Source organism: Mizuhopecten yessoensis, unplaced genomic scaffold (genome assembly GCF_002113885.1).
Source record: "Mizuhopecten yessoensis strain PY_sf001 unplaced genomic scaffold, ASM211388v2 scaffold7493, whole genome shotgun sequence".
NCBI classification, from domain to species: Eukaryota; Metazoa; Mollusca; class Bivalvia; order Pectinida; family Pectinidae; genus Mizuhopecten; species Mizuhopecten yessoensis.
In genome coordinates, this window is record NW_018407075.1 from 256,668 (window position 1) to 279,507 (window position 22,840).

General features: G+C 35.7%; 1 protein-coding gene across 1 annotated transcript; it reads right to left on the reverse strand.

The window, feature by feature from the left end:
- Positions 1-1,340: 1,340 nt before the first annotated feature.
- LOC110453744 (peroxisomal multifunctional enzyme type 2-like) lies at positions 1,341-22,839 on the reverse strand. Its single transcript, XM_021502860.1, has 23 exons — positions 22,732-22,839; positions 20,961-21,014; positions 19,833-19,940; positions 19,284-19,343; positions 18,626-18,694; positions 17,547-17,631; positions 17,119-17,183; positions 14,079-14,201; positions 13,501-13,617; positions 12,559-12,624; positions 11,749-11,811; positions 10,705-10,811; positions 10,175-10,253; positions 9,313-9,470; positions 8,957-9,080; positions 7,076-7,248; positions 6,065-6,134; positions 5,739-5,845; positions 5,291-5,377; positions 4,458-4,547; positions 4,112-4,250; positions 3,403-3,533; positions 1,341-2,459 (listed from the first exon to the last, which is right to left on the reverse strand). The coding sequence occupies exons 1-23, from the start codon at positions 22,787-22,789 to the stop codon at positions 2,370-2,372; spliced, it is 2,223 nt and encodes a 740-aa protein (XP_021358535.1). The 5' UTR covers positions 22,790-22,839; the 3' UTR covers positions 1,341-2,369.
- Between the last annotated feature and the right edge of the window lies 1 nt (position 22,840).

The window sequence follows — 22,840 nt, forward strand, 5'->3', positions numbered from 1 at the left end:
TACAATACTTGTTATGTCATCAATTTAGGATAAGAATTTTAAAATATTGGTAAATGTTCCCTTTGGGGCCCCACCCTAGCCCCTGGGGATTGGGCAGTAATTCCAATTTTACAATGTAATACCCTCATCTACCAAAGATGATTCTGACCATGTTTGAATATTTTTCTGCTGAAAATGGATAAAATATACCCAAAAGTGTTGTTTCCCTAATAAACTATAGTAAACTTAACCCCCTGGGGTCCTGAAATTTACAATTTAAATAAACCCCCTGATGATCTTTGTATCCATGCAGAGAAAATGACTGTAGTACCTCTGAATCTGGAGAAGATTTTTGAAATATTGGCTAATTTTCCCTTTGGGGCCCCACCCTGGCCCCTAGGGTTGGGGTAGGAATCCAAATTTTACACTTTAAAACCATCTTCCTCCAAGGATAATTCTCAACAAGTAAGAATAATTTCCTACAGAAAAGTTGTCAAAATATACCCAAAACTGTTGTTTCCCTATATTAATTATAGTAAACTTTACCCCCTCCCCAAGGGAGAACGGATAGCTCGGGGGTCCTGAAATTTACAATTTGAATAAAGCCCTTGATGATCTTTGTATCCATGCAGAGAAAATGACTGTAGTACCTCTGAATCTGGAGAAGAAGATTTTTGAAATATTGGTTAATTTTCCTTTTGGGGCCCCACCCTGGTCCTAGGGGTTGGTGTAGGAATACCAATTTAACAATTTTGTAGCCTCATTTACCAAGGATGATTCTGACCAAGTTTGAAAAAAATCCATTCACTGGTTCTTGAGAAGAAGTTGAAAATATATAAACTCTACGCACAACGACGGACAGAAAGTGATCGGAATAGGTCACTTGAGCAAAGCTCAGGTGACCTAACAACATGGGCACCATGGCCAGCAGCCATCTTGGATTTTGTGCCAAGTCTCAATGTTTCCATGCAGTAGTAACCCTTGGACCTCCATGAACCTTTCTACCCATGCCTATAGTATCAAATACATGCTCAAGTTAGATTCTCACCCCAATCTGAAAATCAACACCGCCATGAACGTACGGAGGCAGGTGACTCATCCACCTGTTGAAATCTTTTATTATATAAATGATTAGAGAATGGTAGTTTTTGTACATTTGTAATGGAAATGTTTAACTGATTATTCAATTGAAGGACCAATTTAACTATCTGAAACCTGTGACCTGTGAAAGTCTGTTGAATGTTTATGGAGTACAAGATCTTGAGCAAGTCTATGAGACAAATGAAATAAATAAGTGCCTCTGTCGGTCAGTTTCAACATGACAAATTCATTTGAGAAAAAAATAAACAATCACATTATGTTGAATTACTTATAATTTAATTTTTATTTTTAAACATTAAATGGCATTTGTTTCTTTCAAACATTATACAATGATTTCTTATTTCATATCCACTTTTTATATCTCCTCTTAGCACTATGTCAAGCTTTTTCTCCTTTCTTACATATATACAAAACAGACAAATCCTACTTTCTCTTTAATTCTGCAGGAAGGAACAGAAATATCACAGATAAATTATACCGCTGTAATCACACATTCAAACACTTCATTATAAATATTTAATAACGGTCTGATTAATGTCCAATAAAACAGCACTATGTTAAATATAAGATTAATTCATTTTCACTATAATCTCGACCAAAGGAATGCAGAATGCTGTATATCATATATCTAGAATTAAATTTGTGTACTCTTTTCACCCCAGTTACACCTTTAATTTGTTTTCCATCATGTTGCAGTTATAAGTGGCAAGCTCTGATTTGCAGCAGGCCAAGTTTACTTCATCCGCGCCAGTGACTTGTGATCTTACAACTTTTCACAGTGTGCCAGAGGATCGAATCCTGTTCTGCAAATCACATTTTGCCATCGACTGTTAAAATATACCATAACCAATTTCTTCCTATTTCTATTTAAGGACAAAAAAAAGAGGAAATGTATTTGGGGTGAAAAGGGTTAATGGAATGACGTATCCGTTGCGGAATTGTATGCTACCATTTCATTTAATTTCTAGATTCAAGTTCCGTACACTGATTAGAATTATCATCTCCGGCTCAAATAAAAGATTTTGATGTGGTCTGAATTTTCACAAGTCTCCAGTTCTCATTAATTCTCAAAATATTTTGAAGGTACACAGTTCATCTTTGTTCACTCAAATTAGCACACAGACTGTCAAATTAGCACACAGACTGTCAAAATTTTCCTAAAAGTTCCTTTGTTCAACAACAATAGCACCGGTGCTGAATGTTCCTCATTTTGTTCTGATTGAACATATATATTTCTCATATATACACTTGCGATTTCTGATGATTTGAATTTTAGATTTGAATGTTTTTTAGAGGTTGGACTTGGTTTGGAACAACTCTCCCAGTTTCTGAGCAAGCATCAGGTTGCCTTGTATTTTCAGCAGTCCTTTCATGAATGCCTAAAACAGTGAGATAACAGAATTTTGTGGTTAATAGTACATACAACTTAACATCAAACAAGAGGTGCAATGGGCCTGCATCGCTCACCTGGTATAAATCTCACACTTGTAACCTTAAANTTAAGTTGTTTAAAGTTTTTTACATAGTTGACCCCTGTGACCTTGAATATGGGTGAAGGTTATTCTTTGAACAAACTTTGTAGCCCTTCATCTCAGCATGCTACTGGCCAAATATCATCACCTTGGGCATTTTGGTTATTGAGAAGAAGTTGTTTAAAGTTTTTAACATATTTGACCCCTGTGACTTTGAATATGGGTGAAGGTCATTCATTCGAACAAACTTTGTAGCCCTTCATTTCAGCATGCTACTGGCCAAATATCATTACCCTGGGCATTTTGGTCATTGAGAAGAAGTTGTTTAAAGTAAAATATTGACGTCGGACGACAGACGCCGGACGGACGCCGGACACCGCGCCACGGCATAACCTCACTTGGCACTTCATGCCAGGTGAGCTAAAAACTGAAATTGTTTTTCAAGATACCGTTAATCCCTTCGATTTTGTGAACACCTTTTCTAATAAATTTATTTCAGGAAGATTCGAATGTGAGGATTTGCAAAATGCAAAAAATGTACCCCCTTTTTATTAATTTGCTTGAATAAATATTCTGAATATCTTCTGTTTTGCTATCAGATTTTTTTGGAAATAATAATAAAAAAAAAATGTACCCCTTTTTATTAATTTGCTTGAATAAATATTCTGAATATCTTCTGATTTTGCTATCAGATTTTTTGAAATAATAAAAAAACATATTCAATTGGACGAAACGATATGAAAAAGTTACATATGTTTCTGACAAAAAAAACCTTTTAAATAATCAAAACTACGTCTCCAATCACAATATTTTTTTCTAAACTGGTCATTAGTTAGCCAGAGATACATACATCCTGTCCGTTGAGCTTGCCAGTGACCATGTCACCGAAGTTATCATCAGAGATCGTGAGGGTGCAGTCAGCTTTCCCTTGTTTCGGCTGCCCCTTGTAGATGGCGCCACCGGGGGTCTTCATGTCTGTGGCTGTGATATAAGAGCACAAAAGTTTAGTTATATTCACCTTCTTATTTGTCATTATATATCAGAAACAACATTCAAACATACACAATAAAATAAATACATAAGCACTAGACTTTGTGACTGCAAAACAAATGCAATATTCCAGTAAATTTTCATACTTTTGTCAAAAACTGCAGCACTTTATGTCATGGTTCAACTGATGAAATAGAAAACAATTTCAAAATTTACCCTTGAGAACACCTTCAGGAATTCAGTTGTGAATATTGTTAAGTATTTAGCTTGTGGATTGAGTACAGTTTACGTATTCCATATATTTTGTGTTTTTATTTATCAGCGTCTGTTTTGTATAAATATTGATGTGCTACCTGGAAAGTTAATGTAAGCCACTATTTGTTATCGGTTAAAGCGTCTTTATCTAACTCCTTTTGAAAAAAAGTTCACAGAAAGATTTGACATTTTACCCACATTTACATGTTTTAATGAGTGTTATACTCCGAAGTACAAAGTTTCTTCAAAGTTCTTTTGAAGTTGTAATCACTGTCAGAATGAAAAGCATTTAGCATAGATGGCCATCTACTTACTCCAAACGGCAGCTGTTTTTCCTCCCTTGGTAATGTTGAACTGAAATATACTGTTGACCTTCTTCACCATGCCGGGATCATCCTTGGCACGGCGACCAATCTCCTCAAAAATGAGGTCGCTCTTCAAGTCTGACGCAGCCTTCAACAATTAATGGGAGAAAATAGAACCAAATATCACTTAAGCATTCATTTTTCAATGTGACGTAATACAATATTTCTGACTGTAGAATAATTTATCTTACACTGGAAAAATATTGGAAACAACTGTCAAAGGTAATGGAGTAACATATAAGCTGTTTTAATATTATTGAAGAGCCGTCCCTTAACATAGTTAGTCATGTCTTACCTGGGGGGCAGCTGTCGAGGCAGAAGCTGCAGGTGCTGCATGGAAATCTATATATCCTCCTGAGAGACATACATCTCCTGACTCTGCAACCTGTAACCATGGTAACCAAGAAACTCATTTAAATCTTGAAGTCCATATGCAGCACATAAATATGTAGTGATTGAAAAGACGTTATGATCACTTACATTTTTTTTAATCAGTTAAGTTTCTTCCCTGCCCTTTAAAGTACTGATACACTAAAATCTGACCTAGACCTTTACACTGTAATCTGACATTGAACTTTACACTGTAATCTGACCTTGACCTTTACACTGTAACCTGAGATTGGCAATAAAATTACATTGGAATATGCTGTGACTTTTATCTAGCATTAAAACATGACTAAAAATTAAAAATTAAACACGACTTTGACTCTTACCTTACACTGCAATTTCATTCTCACCCTTACAAAGAAATAGAGCACTGACCCTTAATTTACATCTGAATATGACCTTGACCCTTATCTTACACTGTCAGATAACCTTGACCCTTTCCTTACACTGGAATATAACCTTGACCCTTACCTTACACTAACAGATAACCTTGACCTTTACCTTACACTGGAATATAACCTTGACCCTTACCTTACACTGACACATAACCTTGACCCTTACCTTACACTGGAATATAACCTTGACCCTTACCTTACACTGGCAGATAACCTTCACCTTTACCTTACACTGGAAGATAACCTTGATCCTTACCTTACACTGACACATAACCTTGACCCTTACCTTATACTGACACATAACCTTGACCCTTACTTTACACTGACAAATAACTTTGACCCTTACCTTACACTGGAACATGACCCTGTTGCCCTCCTGCCACATGTCTGTGTGAATGGTCTGGCCTGGAAGCACTGGTTTGGCAAATCTTGCCTATAAAATGTAGCATTGTATCATTACATTGTCAGAATTTCTCATTTTCACACATACACATGTACATGTTATATTGTCTACCTACTGCTAGATTGGATAAACTCAAATAAAGTATTATAATTATTACTTGCACGATGTCATATCAATTTTTATGAAACCTGATTTTAGTTATTTTTTGTGAAACTAGATATTGGTCCCTTTTTGAGCTGATGAAGAGCTGGATGTATTCTGAAGTCCTTTTCCCTAAGGCCAAAATAAGCTTGCTGTCCTTTATTTTGTTGGGAATATTAACAAAATATTTAATCATAACAATAAACATTTCATTACAATATGAGTGATATATATGACCTTTGACCTTTACCTTGATAGCCTTGACCTTGGTGACATCATTGTTTCCATACTGTTTCAGTACATGGCGAGTAGCATAACCAAAACTACACAGACCATGCAGAATTGGTTTGTTAAAACCTGAAAACAAAAATTACCAATTTAATATTCAAAGTCTTATGATCTAATTGAAATATACAGGTAACACTAAAAACAATGAAACAGACACAAATTTACAATATTGTAATACAATGTAACCAATACCTGTTAATTTTAGCAGATTCTCAATTCAAGAATTAGTGCTACCTGTCTTATAGATAAAAAAATAATTTAATATGAAGCTTTGACAAAGATGATTACCTCCCATTGCAGCGAAGCTGGGGTCGATATGTAGGGGGTTCCTGTCTCCAGACAGACGATAAAGGGCTGCCTGTAATCACAAAATTACATCAATTTGATTTCATAACAGTATACTTATGTTTTATTATTCAAATTCATTTTTACTTTGTTCACAAAAATGTAACAGTAAGGAATCTTATTTTTTATTCTCTATATCACAACAAATTACAGTCATAATGGATGTTATGAAATTTTGTAAGAAACTGAATTAATGTTTACTTTGACCATGCCCTTTTAAATATTACTGTGAGCTTCGGAAAAAACACCTTTTCTCAGTTTTTCATAATCTACACCGCATTTTATTATAATTGTAAAATTGTCCCATAAAAACTCCAGAAATTATAATTGATTTAATCTCCTGTAAAAAACTACTAACAAAAATTAGTCAAATCATTACTGTATAGTTGTTGAATTTCGCGATCCTGTTTCTGGAACTTTTTCATGGGGGTTTTATTTCAAGATTCACACCATCAAGACATTTCATGCGAGATGACTTGTGTCAGCTGTACAAAAACCTGAGCAGGACAAAGAAATTCTGACAAAGGCTTTCTCACTTATCCAGTACTTCAACTGTATACATTTCTTTGTTCTGTTTAAGTTTATGTGTAAGTTTACTTATTATTGCCTACATGGCTAATAGTATGAATACTTGGTTACGTTGTGATCCCCAATATCATTACACTGATGAATTTATTTGTTGTGTAGGACTGATCTTGATACAAATTGCTTTAAATTAGTATATGGGTCAAGGAAGTCATTCCAACGTGTAGACAATAGGTGGTTGTCAAACGTTCCGACAATTTGCTTCCGGTAAATATTTGTTATATACTATAATATTTCTATTTTGTATTTATCTAATGTAAGTGTTCTGTGTTTTTCTCTGCTTCGATAAAGGAACAGATTGCTCCAAAAATTAGACAACCTCCTTCCTTCCTTGCCTCATATACATAGATGTACAAGTAAAGATCGTACCTGATCCACGCTGGTAGTCTCCACCAGAAATGAGTCTGGTTTCCGCGATGGTGCTTTTCCCGGAGCTTTAGCTGCCTCTGAATTTCTGCTTCCACCAAACTTTCCGTATCCAACAGCAAATATGTTAAACTGATTGAAACAGACTTTTTCTTTCTTCTCGTCAAAGGTCTCAACTGTAAAAGGTCCATTGCTTAACATTAATATAAGCCTTCAGAAAACATTTTAAGTCCTTACACAATGTAAATAAGATTACCACACACCAAGATATTAATTTCTCCAACCCTTCACAGGTGTCTCCTGTTTTGAGCCGGAAAAGATCAGCTTGTCACCCCCTAAGGGGAGATAACTTTGTGCCGATTAGCACGTGTTCAATTGTGACGTCATTAAAATGCATCACCGGTAATTGTGACTTAATCAAAAGTGAATGACGATATTCATACCCTACATGTGATTTTGTTTACCCTAATGTCGGTGGAGTTGTGACTTAAATAATAGGATGGAAGAAAAATAATAAAATCAGTACAGGATTTTAATATGAAGTGTAAAGTATTTATTAATCATTTAGTAAGTTACACATTTTAATTCAATAGTAAAGGACTTTCAATAAAAAACTGACTACTGATATTCTAATAGTATAACTAAATAAAATTATGATATCTAAAGCTTATGGTGATTAACAGAATCTTCCCCTATCCTGAGGGTGTGACAGAAAAATCTCCAACCCTGGTGACTTTTTTGGTTGTCTAGCCGAAATTTGAGGCTCTTTGTCTAACCCTCGGCAGAGCCTCGGGTTAGACAACCAAAAAACATCACCCCTCAGGGTAGGGGAAGATTCTGTTAATCACCATAAGCTTTAGATATCATAATTTTATTTAGTTATACTATTAGAATATCCGTAGTCAGTTTTTTATTGAAAGTCCTTTACTATTGAATAAAAATGTGTAACTTACTAAATGATAAATAAATACTTTACACTTCATATTAAAATCATGTACTGATTTAATTATTTTCGAACTATTTTAAATATATCACTACACCTGTTATTGATATTGCCTTAATATACCATTTTGGTAGCTCTGGTATTATCAAAGTATTGATGAGGATAATGACCGCAAACCCTTTGTCTCTGTTGTCATGGAAACTGCTGTTGATGGGGAGGATAGCCCCAGACCCCATGTCTATGTCGTCATGGATACCCAATGTTGAGGATTCCCACAACCTTTTGTCAAGGTTATCATGGATACTAACTCCACTGTTGATCAGTATGATAGCCCGAGTCTATGTTGTCATGGAAACCTTATGTTGTTGAGGATTCTCCAGACCTTTTGTTAAGGTTATCATGGATACTAACTCCACTATTGATCAGTATGATAGCCTGAGTCTATGTTGTCATGGATACCCAATGTTGTAGAGGATTCTCCAGACCTTTTGTCAAGGTTATCATGGATACTAACTCCACTGTTGATCAGTATGATAGCCTGAGTCTATGTCGTCATGGATACCCAATGTTGTTGAGGATTCTCCAGACCTTTTGTCAAGGTTATCATGGATACTAGCTCCACTATTGATCAGTATGATAGCCTGAGTCTATGTCGTCATGGAAACCTAATGTTGTTGAGGATTCTCCAGACCTTTTGTCAAGGTTGTCAAGGATACTATTTCTAGTGTTGACGAGTATAATAACCCGAGACCCCATGTCTATGTCGCCATGGATACCTTATGTTTTTTTAGTACAATAGCCCCAGACCATTCTACGACATGGACGCTTAATGTTGATGAAGATGATGGCACCAAGATCCTATGATCAGGTTTTCATGGATACTTACTTTTGACGAGAATGACGGCCCCTGACCCCTGGACCAGGTTGTCATGAATACTTACTGTTGATGAGGATGACGGCTCCAGATCCTTTGTCAAGGATGTCGGCGATGCTGACCTGTGAGGTCAGGGTTCCACTTGTAGGCAGAGGCTTGTACAGCTCCACATACTGCTCACCGTGTAGGATCTACAGAAACCGACACATCCAATTAACACATTCCAGCATCACCAACAGGAATATTATAGCTTGGTATTATTTATTACACTTCAGACAGGAATGTACAGAAATTTGGCTTTAATCATTGCAATCATGGTTTTGAAGACATGTGAAAAGTATCTGAAAACCATGCACTGCCCTCCCTCCCCCCCAGGTTATGATGATTTAGTACTTTGTAGCTGCAGATCCATAGTTAACCAACCTTGGCTGGGTTGATGTCCATGCCAGGAATGCCCTGAGTTATAACATTCTCCATTCCCATCTGTGCTGGGATAACAGCAAAGCTGGGAATAACTCCAAAGTCCTCGGCCCCCTCATACAAGAAATTCAGGTAGTCTGCTGCTCTGGTGGAGGAACCAACTACATAGAAAAAAGCGAAATCTTAGGTTCCGTACCTTCAACATTTTTAAAGTTTGAGATAAAAAGCCAGTTAAACTGTATGAAATATAGTGATAAATATTATCAAAATGCTACCTGGAAGACAAAAATAACTTTGCAAATAACAAAGATATACCCCCTGCTTCATCTTACCTAGGTAATCAAACTATGTTTGCAGGGGTATATTAATTGAATCACAAATCCTTTCCCTCATGCACATATACACATGATGAACTTTCACTGTGTCAAGTTACAAAAATCTCCAACAAACAGTTAAGGAGGAGAGGCACTTAAAAGGTTTCTGGAGCAGAAATTAGTTTCAAGGGCCATAACTCTAGGAAAAATCGTTGAAACAGGAATCTCTTTCTTCAAGTACGTTAACATATGGTTTACTTTCACTGCGTTAAATTATAATTATTTTTTTCTAACAATTAGCAAAAAAAATCCACCAAACTGTTTGAGAGGAGTCGCGCTTACAAGGTTCTTGAACAGATGAACAGATAGATAGACGAACAGGGTGGTTGTAATATCCCCCCCCCCCCCCCCCCCCCAAACCTTGTTTGTGGAGTGTTGTGTATGTGTCTCTGATCAATTGTTCTGTTTTTACTTTTCGGTTAACTAAGAAAAAACTTATGACTGCACTTTTTTCTTTTGAAATCATATCTATGCAATGAAATAAATTGTACCTCCAAGAGCATACAACATCACGTCCCGCGCCGAGTAGGTGAACTTGATTGGCTTGGGTTTGTATTGTTTAGCTGCCTCCTGGGAAACAAATGAATGGGTTAGGAACAAAAAACATACCACACCTACATTAACAGTCTTACTGGGGTTTGAATAAGTATATTAAGACCTTTAATTTAAGACCTACATCAACAGTCTTAATAGGGTTTGAATAAGTATATTCAGACCTTTAATTTAAGCCTTCTTTATTTAATAACAATAATAAAGCAAGTTATACACTTATATTAATCATTTTTGGTGGCCCTGATGGTAAACAAGCGTACCTTATCTGGATTAATATTGCTTTTTCAGGTTCATATCACATCATATTCACCTCAACAAAAGTTCATAATTGTATAATATTATATCACAAATAAAGAAATTATTTATTATAATAATACATGTAATATTTACAGATCTGAAGTAGATATTTCCCTAAAGTCTGATTTCATCCTAGATTACATGACATTGTTTAAACAGATATCTAACTTACAACATCTGGTCCACTACCAGAGGACGCTGCTCTGGAGCTGGCCCGTGACGACTTTGCTGGGCTCTCGTCTATTTTTTTCAAGACTTCAAACATTGATCCAGTAGACTCTGTTCCAACAACACAACAAATTTATTCTCTCATTTCTTTTTTGTAAATTTAATTTCAAACAACAAACAATATCATTATCTTGAGCATAAAACAGATTTGGGTTTGGTTTATTTGTGCATCAGTTCTTATTATGGTCCTTTAAGACCTTCCAGGTTTTGGTGCTGGAAGAAAACTGGAGTGCCCAGAGAAAAACCACTGACCTACGGGCAGTACCTGTTGACTGCCCAATGTAGGCCTGGAACCTGCGACCCAGTGGTGGAGGGCCGGTGGATCAAAGATGTCAGACACCCATTCTTGAAACTCCAGGGGTTATGCTCACTAATGCTCTATGCACCCCTGAAATATGTCATAGTAAAATTGAAGGCTTAGTGTGCACCACCTGGTGGATGATACAAGAAGACCAGTTTGATCCTTTTGATGAACAACAAAAGAATCTCACAGTCCTGTAACAGTACAATAGGCTGGCTTTGAAGTCAGTTGTCACTCCTTTGTAATCTTCAAAGGACAAGTATCTGCCTAGTGATTGGTCCGGCTTTTTTACCTGAGACCAATCGAATGCCTAGCCATGTGCCTTCAATTTTGTTTCGACTTATTCCAGGGTTGCAGAGAGCGAAAGTGAGCAAAAGTGAGCGTAACCCCTGGAGTATCAAGGATGTCCGACACCTCAACCACTTGGCCACAGTGTCCCCTGTAACTTTAATGAGAAATGAAATTTGTCTCAGGATGAAATAATACTTCGCCTTAGTTTGAGAAGGTGAGTAACTTGCTTACCGTGATTTGAAAGGAAAGAAATTACTATGCTACACTGATTTCAGAAGTCGAGTTAATTGTTTACCTTGATTTGAAAATGTGAATAACAAGCCCACCTTGTTACGAAGGGAAGATGTGAATTACAAGCCCACCTTGTTACGAAGGAAAGATGAGTTACTTGCTTACCTTGATTTGTGCGGGGCGTGAAGGATTCGGTGAAGTCTGTGATAGTGTCCCAGTTATCTCGAACTAAAACATAATCATGTACAGCAGATTAGCCAGCCATTCCTAAAGATGCCAAATTTCTACAATTTTTTAAAACTACTGTTATTAAAGTAACATCTTTTTTTGTTTGTTCCATGGACCATCAAATCTTTGGAGCATACATGTAGGATGTGGCCTAAGATTAATTTCTTTGAATGATGGTCACATACTGTGAACTCAGATATTTTTGTGGGGTCCAAATTTGTAATGGTTCAAAAATTCAAAAACCCACGAACAGGAGTGATGTCACAGTTACCAGTCTTGGGACAATAATTTTAACAGTGAACATATACTGAATACATCACAAAGAACACCATGAAACTAAGAAATAAATATTAAACAGGTGTTATATTATCTTTATGTAAAACTTAACTATGATGTCCTAATGATGAAAGCTTGCACTTTTTATTACATTCTGTATGCACAATACCCGGTATGATATGATCAAACGGCAAATAATGAGAACTTGTATATCCAAAAAGTTTACTTTTTGAAACAGTTATAACCTTGAACTACTTTTCTGTTGAGAATTCAGTTATGCATAAAAAAAAAATGAAATGACAAGATTCAACAAACAAGAGCTGACTGCAGAAACAAAAACTAATTACATATTATATATTATATGTATTACATATCACTCTTTTGACAAACAACAGCTGTATATTTATATATAGTTAAACAGAAGCATGCAATAGGTGAGGACCTTGACAACTGACAAAACAGTAGTCTTACCAGCCTCTGGTGTCATGGCGGAGTTCTTTGATCGGCAAACCACACCTTTTGTTCTTTCCCATCGTACTGAAATATAAATCAACCAAATGGACATTACTAATTGCATTGTAGACTAGACTTTCCTACTTTTAAGTCAACTACCAACACAATACTTAGAAACATGCAGCAACATCTGGTCCAACGACTGCAACAATATTTAGATTTACCATATTTGATCTAAGAATCCCCCATTCCCTTATCAGCGCCCCTTTTATCATTTTCTGGTTTCCCCTCGTCACGTTTTGCCAATGAACTTTAGGAAAAATTGTATTTTTGAGAATTTTGAAAGGTACTATAATCATTCTAATTTTCCCACACTGCTTATAAAGTGCCCTGTGCTTTTATTTGGTTAAATATGGTTATATCCAAATTCAAATAGTTTATGCTGTCTAATATTTCAGTGCTACACGTGCTGTCAAATGTTCAATACTGTCTTAAAATGGCAATTAGACCATGCCTGCTAATAAGCCCGTCCAAATCTACTGCAGATATAAAGTTGAAATGCAAACAAATGCTATTTGTATGTCTTGTTACAAGTCTTACTAGACTCTGGTGTCATGGCTGGTCTTAAGTGAGAGATCATGCGTTAGAACCTGGGTTCATTGCGAGATGTATACGTAACATATATCAAAATTGTTAATCATGAATCATGCAATAAAAAAAGCTCCTTATTATAGAAAATGTTTCATTTTGTAACTTTTTAATAATTACATTATAAATAACAAACAGCAGATAAGCAATGCTTTTGGGAATTCTTTTACATGAAAAAATCTTAAAAGTCGGGATAAATATGGATAACAAAACAGCAGATAGATTAATCAAGATTTCAAGATTTTTTTTCTGTATTAAAAAGTTTAAATGTCAGAATAAATACAGATTATTTTGAAGATATTTGGTGCTTACATTTTCCTATCCATCCAGCTCCGACCTCAAACAGTGAACCGGTCTCCTCACAGTCTTCGTGTGTCAGGTACAAAACCAGGGGTGACACAAACTCCGGTTTCAGGGCAGCCACCATATCTGTTCAACACAGGAAACGCCACATGTATTCATCAGAACACCAGATTTATGTTCAATCGTTGAAAGTGATACTGTTAGCGGGAGACTTTTACCCAGTCAAACTTCTGTCCTACCCAGATCAAATCTGTGTTCGTCCAGAGTTAATTTCGCCCTACACATTTGATCACTATGTTTAATATGTTGTTTACTAATGTTCACTCTGGTAATAAATTTGCCCTCATTACGGAGGGCAAAAAGGCGCAAGTTATACTGCAGTGATAATTACCCAGGACACTGTAAAACATATTTAGAAAATTTGTCCTATTTTCGCCTTTTCAAGTGAAAAATTCAGGAATCTCAAAAGTATTTGATCTTTTGTTTTAAAATTATGTGAAAAGCAGGTTTGTCCTTTTACATACAGATGAATCTATAATATCTTATCAACAAGATTACGCTAGACTGATACATCATATATACACTACCTGGAGGCATAACTGTTTCCGTCATACGAGAGCCTGCTATGGGTGCGATGGTATTACACTTGATGTTGTTCTTCTTTCCCTCAATGGTCAGGGTGTTGCTTAGACCAAGTACTCCCAGTTTAGCTGCAAACAAAACCTCACTTATCAAAAGTATATCACAATATTATATAATAGCTTGATTTATTTTACAACATTAATGAAACAAGTTAGTTCAACGTATATCAATCACTCTTGTTGGCCTGGATGTTAGCACATGGTGGGTCTTAATATGGAAGGTAACTGGTGCACCCCGAGAAAACCCATGTATTCGGGCAGGTGACCCCATACCTTTTCACGACCTACCGGGGAGTCGAACCCTGGGCGTCTTGGTGAAAGACAAGTGCACTATCAACTATGCCACCCTATCACAACATTACCATAGCAACATGTGGTTTAACAAAATCTACATGTCATAGCTAAAATTTGTCAATTTACAAGAAAAACACAAAGGGTAGGGAACGATAAGCAGCTATAAATATATACACAGTGACAAAAGTATATGAATACAATCTTGCTACTGTAAGATATTACTCACCTGATAATACAGATATCATAAAATAACTTCATATCTTGGCTCAGTTTAGAATAGTGTGTTTTACTGATACATCATATTGTACATATATGTACATGCCTGAATTTCGAAAAAATCTTTCATAATTTTTTTTAATAAATTGGTTTAATGATTTTTATAACAATGGCTTTTACACATTTAATACAGTCTATGAGGATACATTTTTTTTAAAGATAACTGATAAATATCCTTTCTGGTGTCCAGATTCAAAATATAAGCATCATACAAAATTTCTGTATAATTGAATAAATTCAGAGATGTCTCAATCGGATCTATTTGTGGGGATGACATTTTTGGCCACAACACTTAATCCGAATGTTGTGGTCACTAGCTACTTCTAATACAGGTACGAGGTTACTTTGGTCTTAAAGTATTAAAATAAGATATTAAAACATGGGACAGCCATTGAGTCATGGACAGCCCCCATTTACAAGTGTTTTGTGGTTTCAACTAGAACACTGACAGGTCAGTAAGGGCCCCGATTGTGGCAATATATCACCCCCATAGTCATCAAGAAGCAATCTACCCATATAGCTGAGCTTGACGTTTGACATTTGGACTTCAAAAAGAATCGCAAGGAAGCAAAATATACATTTTACATGTTCTATGATGCGAGTCTTGTTTCCTTCCACCTCCATATTTGCTGGGCTAACAGAAATGTAAATACCGGTGCGATACTCATTTGTTAGCTTTGATTTGTTTTATTTCACCTTATATACCTCCTCCATCAAGAGCCAAGGTCAAAGTCAGAGATCCACTTTGTCTTTGACCTTTGGACCCAAATGACCTTGACCATTAACCCAGTGACCCTTATCTTTGGTCAGTTGACTTGCTCTTTAATTCCGACCAACTTTGCTTCATAATATCATAACAAAATGTTTATCAGTGAAAAATACAAAACTTGACCTTGACCCTTTGGACCCCGTAACCTGGACCTAAGGTCAGTTGACTCTGTGTTAAGTTCTGAACAAGTTTGCTTCATAATTACATAAAAAAAAGTTAATTAGTAAAAAGATACAATAATTGACTTTGACATTGACCACATGATCTTGACCTTAAGTCAGTTGACTTCTTTTTAAATTCGGACCAACTTTGCTCCATAATGTCATAACAAAATGTTCATGAGTGAAAAGATACAAAAATTGACCTTGACCTTTAACCCATTGACCTTGCCCTTTGGTCAATTGACTCCTTGTTTAATTCTGACCAACATTGCTGCATAATGTCATAACAAAATGTTCATCAGGGAAAAGATACAAAATTTAACCTTTACCTTGACCCATGCCAGTGACCTTTGGTCAATTGACTCCTTGTTTAATTCTGAGTAACATTGCTTCAAAGTGTCATACCAAAATGTTCACCAGTGAAAAGATACAAAATTAAACAATAATTGACTTTGACATTGACCACATGATCTTGACCTTAAGTCAGTTGACTCCTTTTTAAATGCAGACCAACTTTGCTCCATGATGTCATAACAAAATGTTCATGAGTGAAAAGATACAAAAATTGACCTTGACCTTTGACCCAGTGACCTTGCCCTTTGGTCAATTTACTCCTTGTTTAATTTTGACCAACATTGCTGCATAATGTCATAACAAAATTTTCATCAGGGAAAAGATACAAAGTTTAACCTTCACCTTGGCCCGTGCCAGTGACCTTTGGTCAATTGACTCCTTGTTTAATTCCGAGCAACATTGCTTCAAAGTGTCATACCAAAATGTTCACCAGTGAAAAGATACAAAATTTTACCTTGACCTTTGACCCAATGACCTTGACATTTGGTTAGGTTTACTCCTTGTTTAATTCAGATCAACTTTGCTTCATCATGTCGTAACAAAATGTTCATCAGTGAAAAGATGCAAAATTTGACCTTGACCTTTGAACCTAATGACCTTGACCTTTGACCTTGACTTTTTACCTCAATGTGTATTTTTGTGAACTGAACATCTTGACCAAGTTTCATGTACATCGGTAAATAAATACCAAAGTTATCAGCCAGGTACCAAATTTGTGGACGGACAGACCGACACACAGAGTGAATACTATAGGGCACCTGTATCTCCGATACGGGATCCTCATTAAAGCGTGTACGTTGGAATGTAAGCTGTTTTTACTTGAATTGTTTCATAACAAAAGTAGTAAATGAGTTAACACATCTATACATTTTTTGCGTGTCTGTATACTGTTACAACAAATTTAATTCTCAGTAAAAATATTTACAGGGTATTTTTTCACAACCTTTGATGACTGTAAAAATTATGAAATTTAATCCCCCGCAAATAATACCAACTTTACACTATAGAGTTGTGTTTGACTTTCATTGGAATTCAACTCTAAACATTTCTTCTTAACTGAACCAGGGCTCCATCAATAGTGTTTACTTTGATTTTAAGTACATCTCTTCCACCAATCACAGCGGATACCTACCAGCACTGTAGTTGGCTTGTCCGAAGCTTCCATAGATGCCTGAGGCTGATGTTACGTTAATTATTCTACAAAATCACAAGAAATTTCTTTGAACATATTTTTTCTATAATCATCGACATTTTATCTATGAAAAAAAACAAAAACACACTTTTCATTTCTAAATCAATTCCAAGGCTACTGTCAGCTCAAAAGCAACACTCAAATAATTTTGAAATTTAAAATTATAACAACATTCCCATCAATTACACTTTAACTGATAACAATAGATATTAAATAGGATTACTACTGAAATATGTATATAGTATATTTGACATTATATTGACTAAACTGTGACACTATAAAGTAACAAACGTTACAAGCTTGCCAAACAAAGAAATAATGAATTGTTGAACCCTATTAATTGGGATTAATGGAGAACTAGGACGAACCTGCCATAGTTCTGTTTCTTCATATGTGGCCATGCAGCCCGGGTGACTTGGAAAGCACCTCTCAAGTGAACTCTGTGGATGAGGTCTGAAAAAGAGTCAAAACTAAGTTGTGACTCCCTGTATGACAACACAGATACATATCTTGTTTTTTTTAACTGAAATTTTATGAATAACTCTTGACTTTCAATTTACTTCCTTTCTCATTATTCAACTAAATATCACATTCTGTAATTCAGTAAAGTGCTGATTGTTTGGAACTCAATCCTCTTAACTTTCTATTATCCAGATCTAGGTCAGGTATTCAAATAGTTCGCTTTAATAATGTGTTACTTACTGGTTACATGATGCCTTATAGCTTACATGATGCTATAAAAAGATGCCTTATAGCTTACATGATGCCCTATAGTTCACATGATGCCCTATAGCTTACATGATGCCTTTTAGGTTACATGATGCCCTATAGGTTACATGATGCCCTACAGGTTACATGATGCACTATAGGTTACATGATGCCCTATAGGTTACATGATGCCTTATAGCTTACATGATGCCTTATAACTTACAGGATGCCTTATAGCTTACTTGATGTTTTATAGCTTCCTTTATGCCTTATAGCTTCCTTTATGCCTTATAGTTTACTTGATGCCTTATAGCTTACATGATGCATTATAGCTTACATGATGCCCTATAGCTTACATGATGCCCTTTAGCTTACATGATGCCCTTTAGCTTACTTGATGCCTTATAGCTTACATGATGCATTATAGCTTACATGATGCCCTATAGGTTAAGATAGTGCATCTCCTTTTAATAACGACGATCAACCATTTCTTCGCAATTAATTTATTAAGATACATTATTTTTCACATCACTCTATTGTATATTTTAATAGTGAAGTTCAGATAATATTAAAGATGATCATGTAAAGTTATTAGATATCAAATGTTGATAATGTTCTCGCAATTGCCCATCTTCCATAAAGAGAATGTTGCTTCCTTACAATTTTGAAAAGCTTGTTTGAAGTTGCAAGTACAAATAATGACATCTATAATGATTTTCTCTTGTATTCCCCTACTCACCCCAATCTGTGTCGCTGATCCTCGCGAAGGACCTGTCCCGCAGGATACCAGCATTATTGATGACGACATCTGACAGAATAAATCACAGTCACGTTAACACATCAGTTCATGTGCGGAAAAATCAATTAATTTTCATGATAATATTTTTTCCCTATTTAGCTGCTCGTGTGATTTACACACACACCTCATACTGTAGATCATGGAAGGAACAAATACTAAAATACATATAATTTTGGATCATCTGTCCTGATAATCTCAAAAGTACTTATCTCACAGAATATAAATTCCCCACACCAAACGATTATCAGATTTATACTGGAGTTAGATTGTTGCTTCGTAGATTATATATTTTCTACCATATTTTAAGCATTTAATTCAGTGGAAACATCGGATGTGTTAACAATAAGTGATCTTTAATACGAATGTAACATTAGTAATGGACAGCTGATAATCAACCAATAAAACAAATACGAGATTCACAATCATGTAGAAAAAATAGTTGTATATACTATAGTGATATGAAAATTATTCACAGAGTCAATCCTTTCAGGGAAGCAATATGTTAACAATGATTTAATACTGATGCAAATTTGAACAAAAGAAATATTTAAAGAAATTTTCGAATACATTGTCTACTTGATAAACGAACATGTATTACCTATCCTTCCAAAGTTCTCTAAAGCAGTTTGCACTACTTTTTCTCCTTCTTCTACAGAATCTGAAAAAAAAACAGTTTAAATTTTCTTACAGTTGCACAAATCAAAATATATGAAATAAATATGTACAACACACTTACAAAAAGTTTAGAACAAAAAGACGGGACACAATCACATACATCATTCAAGCATGAATTATTTGTTATCAGATATGAAAGCATTGAAAATGTTGTGTGATGACTAAACAAGACAAAAAAAATCCAATTGCCCAAAGTGACATTAAAATTTTGATCATTATACAATATTTTCTCTTTATAGTGAAGTTATTTGTGGTGTCTATTCATAAATTACAGAAACTGGTGGGTTGTTTTTTTAAATTTATCTAAAATATTGCTTTTCATGACATGTCCAATAATAAGTAAATTTTACACTACTTCTCGAATACAGCTACATATCCCTGGTAGACTTTTGATTTTCATTTTTTTACCAAGTAAATAGTAAGTTATAAATTCTTCTTCATTCAGACTACCAAAGATGAAGTGAGATATTACTATAGTTAGCCACAGCCTTTCCACCCTTAGCCTTGATTTCGTTGACCACAACATCAGCAGCTCTGGTTCCTGCCCCTTCGCCCTTAAAGTTTCCGCCAAGGTCGTTCACTGAAACAAAATGAAGGATAACTTAATATCACAAAAGTCTAAATCTTTAAACACAAAGCTAACTAGCCTGAGTTTCCTCTATCCCCGACACCAGACTTGGACATTTTGACAGATGGATGTCTCTCCAACACCAAACATTTATCTGTCAAAATGTCTAAGTCTGGTGTCGGGGCTAGATGAAACTTAGGTAAAAACTACCATATAGACTTAACTAAATCAAAGGTTCAAAAGAAAAAAGATTCAAATCATGAGAGGTTTTTTTTACCTGACCAAGAAACACATATCAGTCTTTAAATGGTGATTTCCGTAAAACCAACTTTTGATATCTGTTTACTCATTCACACCTACATGTTTAATCTGGACTTGCCCAGTCTCTGATTTGGTAATGGTCAAATGCAAGTTTAGGGGTGAATGGGTTAATGTGTATCAGTATAATTCATGGTCTGACCATTTTATAGTAACTGCTGATCAAGATATCCTTGGATGCATCTAAATTAATATATCAAGAAAGATTTTGGGAACTCCTGTATTTGAGTCCTCCATGGGATCATCCTTTTCTTGTGGGGCACGCCAAGTTTTTGAGGATCCACTATATCAGATATAATTTTTTCATGAGTCCCAATACACTGTACTAAGAGACAATCTCAGTAATGGGACTATCAAAATTTTGAAAAAGTTGGTTGTTACTAATTTACAATGCCTGAAAAAAATCCTACAAAAATCACTTTGGCAAACATTTTTTTTATTTATGTTTCAGGCAATATGACTGAAAAAATACTGAAGGTTGGTAAGATTTTTTTTCTTTTCTAATATTTTTTTAGAGGAAGAGCTAATTTAAGAAATTACAAAAATAAACTTACCATATTTTTAGGTCTTTCAAATATCTTTAAATATTTTTTATTAAAAAATGGGAAGATTTTCCTTCATTTTGGAAGAATATTTAAATAATTAAAGTAACCAGTTTATAAATATTTATCTTTCTTCAGGTGGGAATGTAAACGTTTTAAATAAATCTTTTACCAACAACTGAAGCTCCACGTTCTGCGAAGTCCAAGGCATACTGCCTCCCCAGACCTGTAAGTAAATCAGAGCCGATTAGCACACACATCATACATTGTACTTTACTACCATATATATCTTAAATATGATAACCCATTGATGATAGCTGACCTCATACTTACAGCAAGTTTAACAAGTTACTTTACTGATAAATGTGTCCCATTTATTAACCCTTGATACAGCATACTGTAGACTATGATAATGCACATACTAAGATTGTAGCATCTATTACAAATTTGAATATATTGCTTTCAAGGGAACAAATGTTTTTTTTTTTATCTTCTTAGGTAGAGGAAAACCAACATGCCAATGGAGGGATATAACAACAATCAGACATCACTCCTTTTCCTTTGCCACCACTGGGGATTGATTTAAAATTGTTACAAGAGTGAATAGCCTGAAGCTCACACCACAGACTAATAATTTTAGATCTAAATTAATTCTCTGATTGCGTAGAGTTGTTTGACAGAGATAACAGTGTATCACTTTGTGATCAAAGCTAGCAAGGCATAAACACATGAACAGATCTTTTCCATATATATGCTGAATGCTGCATTCAAAATTTGTGAATTCATCAAATGTTTGCAAGGCCATAAACAAAATGTAAATCACAATGGTGACCGATACTGTTGATATAAGTGAAGTGCGTACCTGTAAATGTATTTAAAAGAGCTATATAATGACTTTGACAGGGATATACATGTGAAGATTAACCGATTTGTATTTTAAATATAGCTGAACTGGACTGGTACAATTGTTGGCAACAAGAGTTTGGAGGGTCCCCAGTTCGAAACCCTGGTCTGGTTGTTACTAATTTCTCTGTCTTCTGTTACAAAATTGGCACTGGGGGAACGTTTGCATCCTGAATTATAAATAGTGATTTCTTCGGTGGAGAGACTTAGAAAAAGGAGGGGGGAATGAAGCGGAACTGGACTGGGTCGATCATTGGTGACCAGGTGTTGCTGGATTGGGAGCGTCTGCCTAGAGTTTGGAGGGTAGTTTAGGGGGGTCCCGTGTTTGAACCCCGTTCTGGCTATTGAATTTCTCTTTTTCCTGTTACACATAATTTTATTTTAACAATAATATAATGCAGAAGCAAGTGTGAGGTCTAACCTTACTTTGTTGCTCATAAACATTGCAATATTGATCAAGCTAATATCGTCCTAGTTTATGACCCGACTAAATTACCTGATACCTGCAAAATTGGAAAAAACAAATGCACAGCAAAAACCAAAGAAGCTAACGGGGGAACGCATGCATACAACCTACATTTTCTTAACGGTAATAGCTTCGATGCGTTCGAAAACATGGCCGCTGACGGTTAAGAAATATCAGAGGATGGACTTTGTCCAAACCCTTAGGTCAGTCTGGTGTGCGCCGAATGTCGGAATGATGTCGCATCGAAAATTTTCTAAACAAATGTATATAGCATCCAATCGTCAATGATGCACAAACACCATCACAGATATCGATTGTTGTAGTTAAAATCAGGAAAAGTGATCTGACGTGTCGCTCGTCCCACTTGTTTATGCCGTGGACAGTGGACTCCTACTCTTCGGATCACTATCACTAGGATCCTGCTGTCCTGTGATCCGCGTCCTGATTCTGAGGGGATCGAGGCTATAGCCTAGATTGGGACACCTCATATGTGTCTGTTGAAATGTAAATCGTATGTCGTCAAACATCATGTAATGGTTTCACTGCTAAAATACAAAATCAACTGGGAACTTACCATTCCCGGCACCTGTCACCAGGACCACTTTCCCGTCAAACCGTAAGGGCGCTGCCATCTTGGAAAGTGACTGAACTGTGAACTTAGCCCCATTCGGCAAACCTCGGCC

Excerpts from the sequence above, each read along its gene's own strand:
- LOC110453744 (XM_021502860.1), bottom strand. The coding sequence starts at position 22,789 with ATGGCAGCGCCCTTACGGTTTGACGGGAAAGTGGTCCTGGTGACAGGT. Across the intron at positions 17,632-18,625 it reads GATCAGCGACACAGATTGGG|ACCTCATCCACAGAGTTCAC; the intron begins GTGAGTAGGGGA and ends ACTCTTTTTCAG. Across the intron at positions 9,471-10,174 it reads GATGTTGTATGCTCTTGGAG|TTGGTTCCTCCACCAGAGCA; the intron begins GTACAATTTATT and ends TTTTCTATGTAG.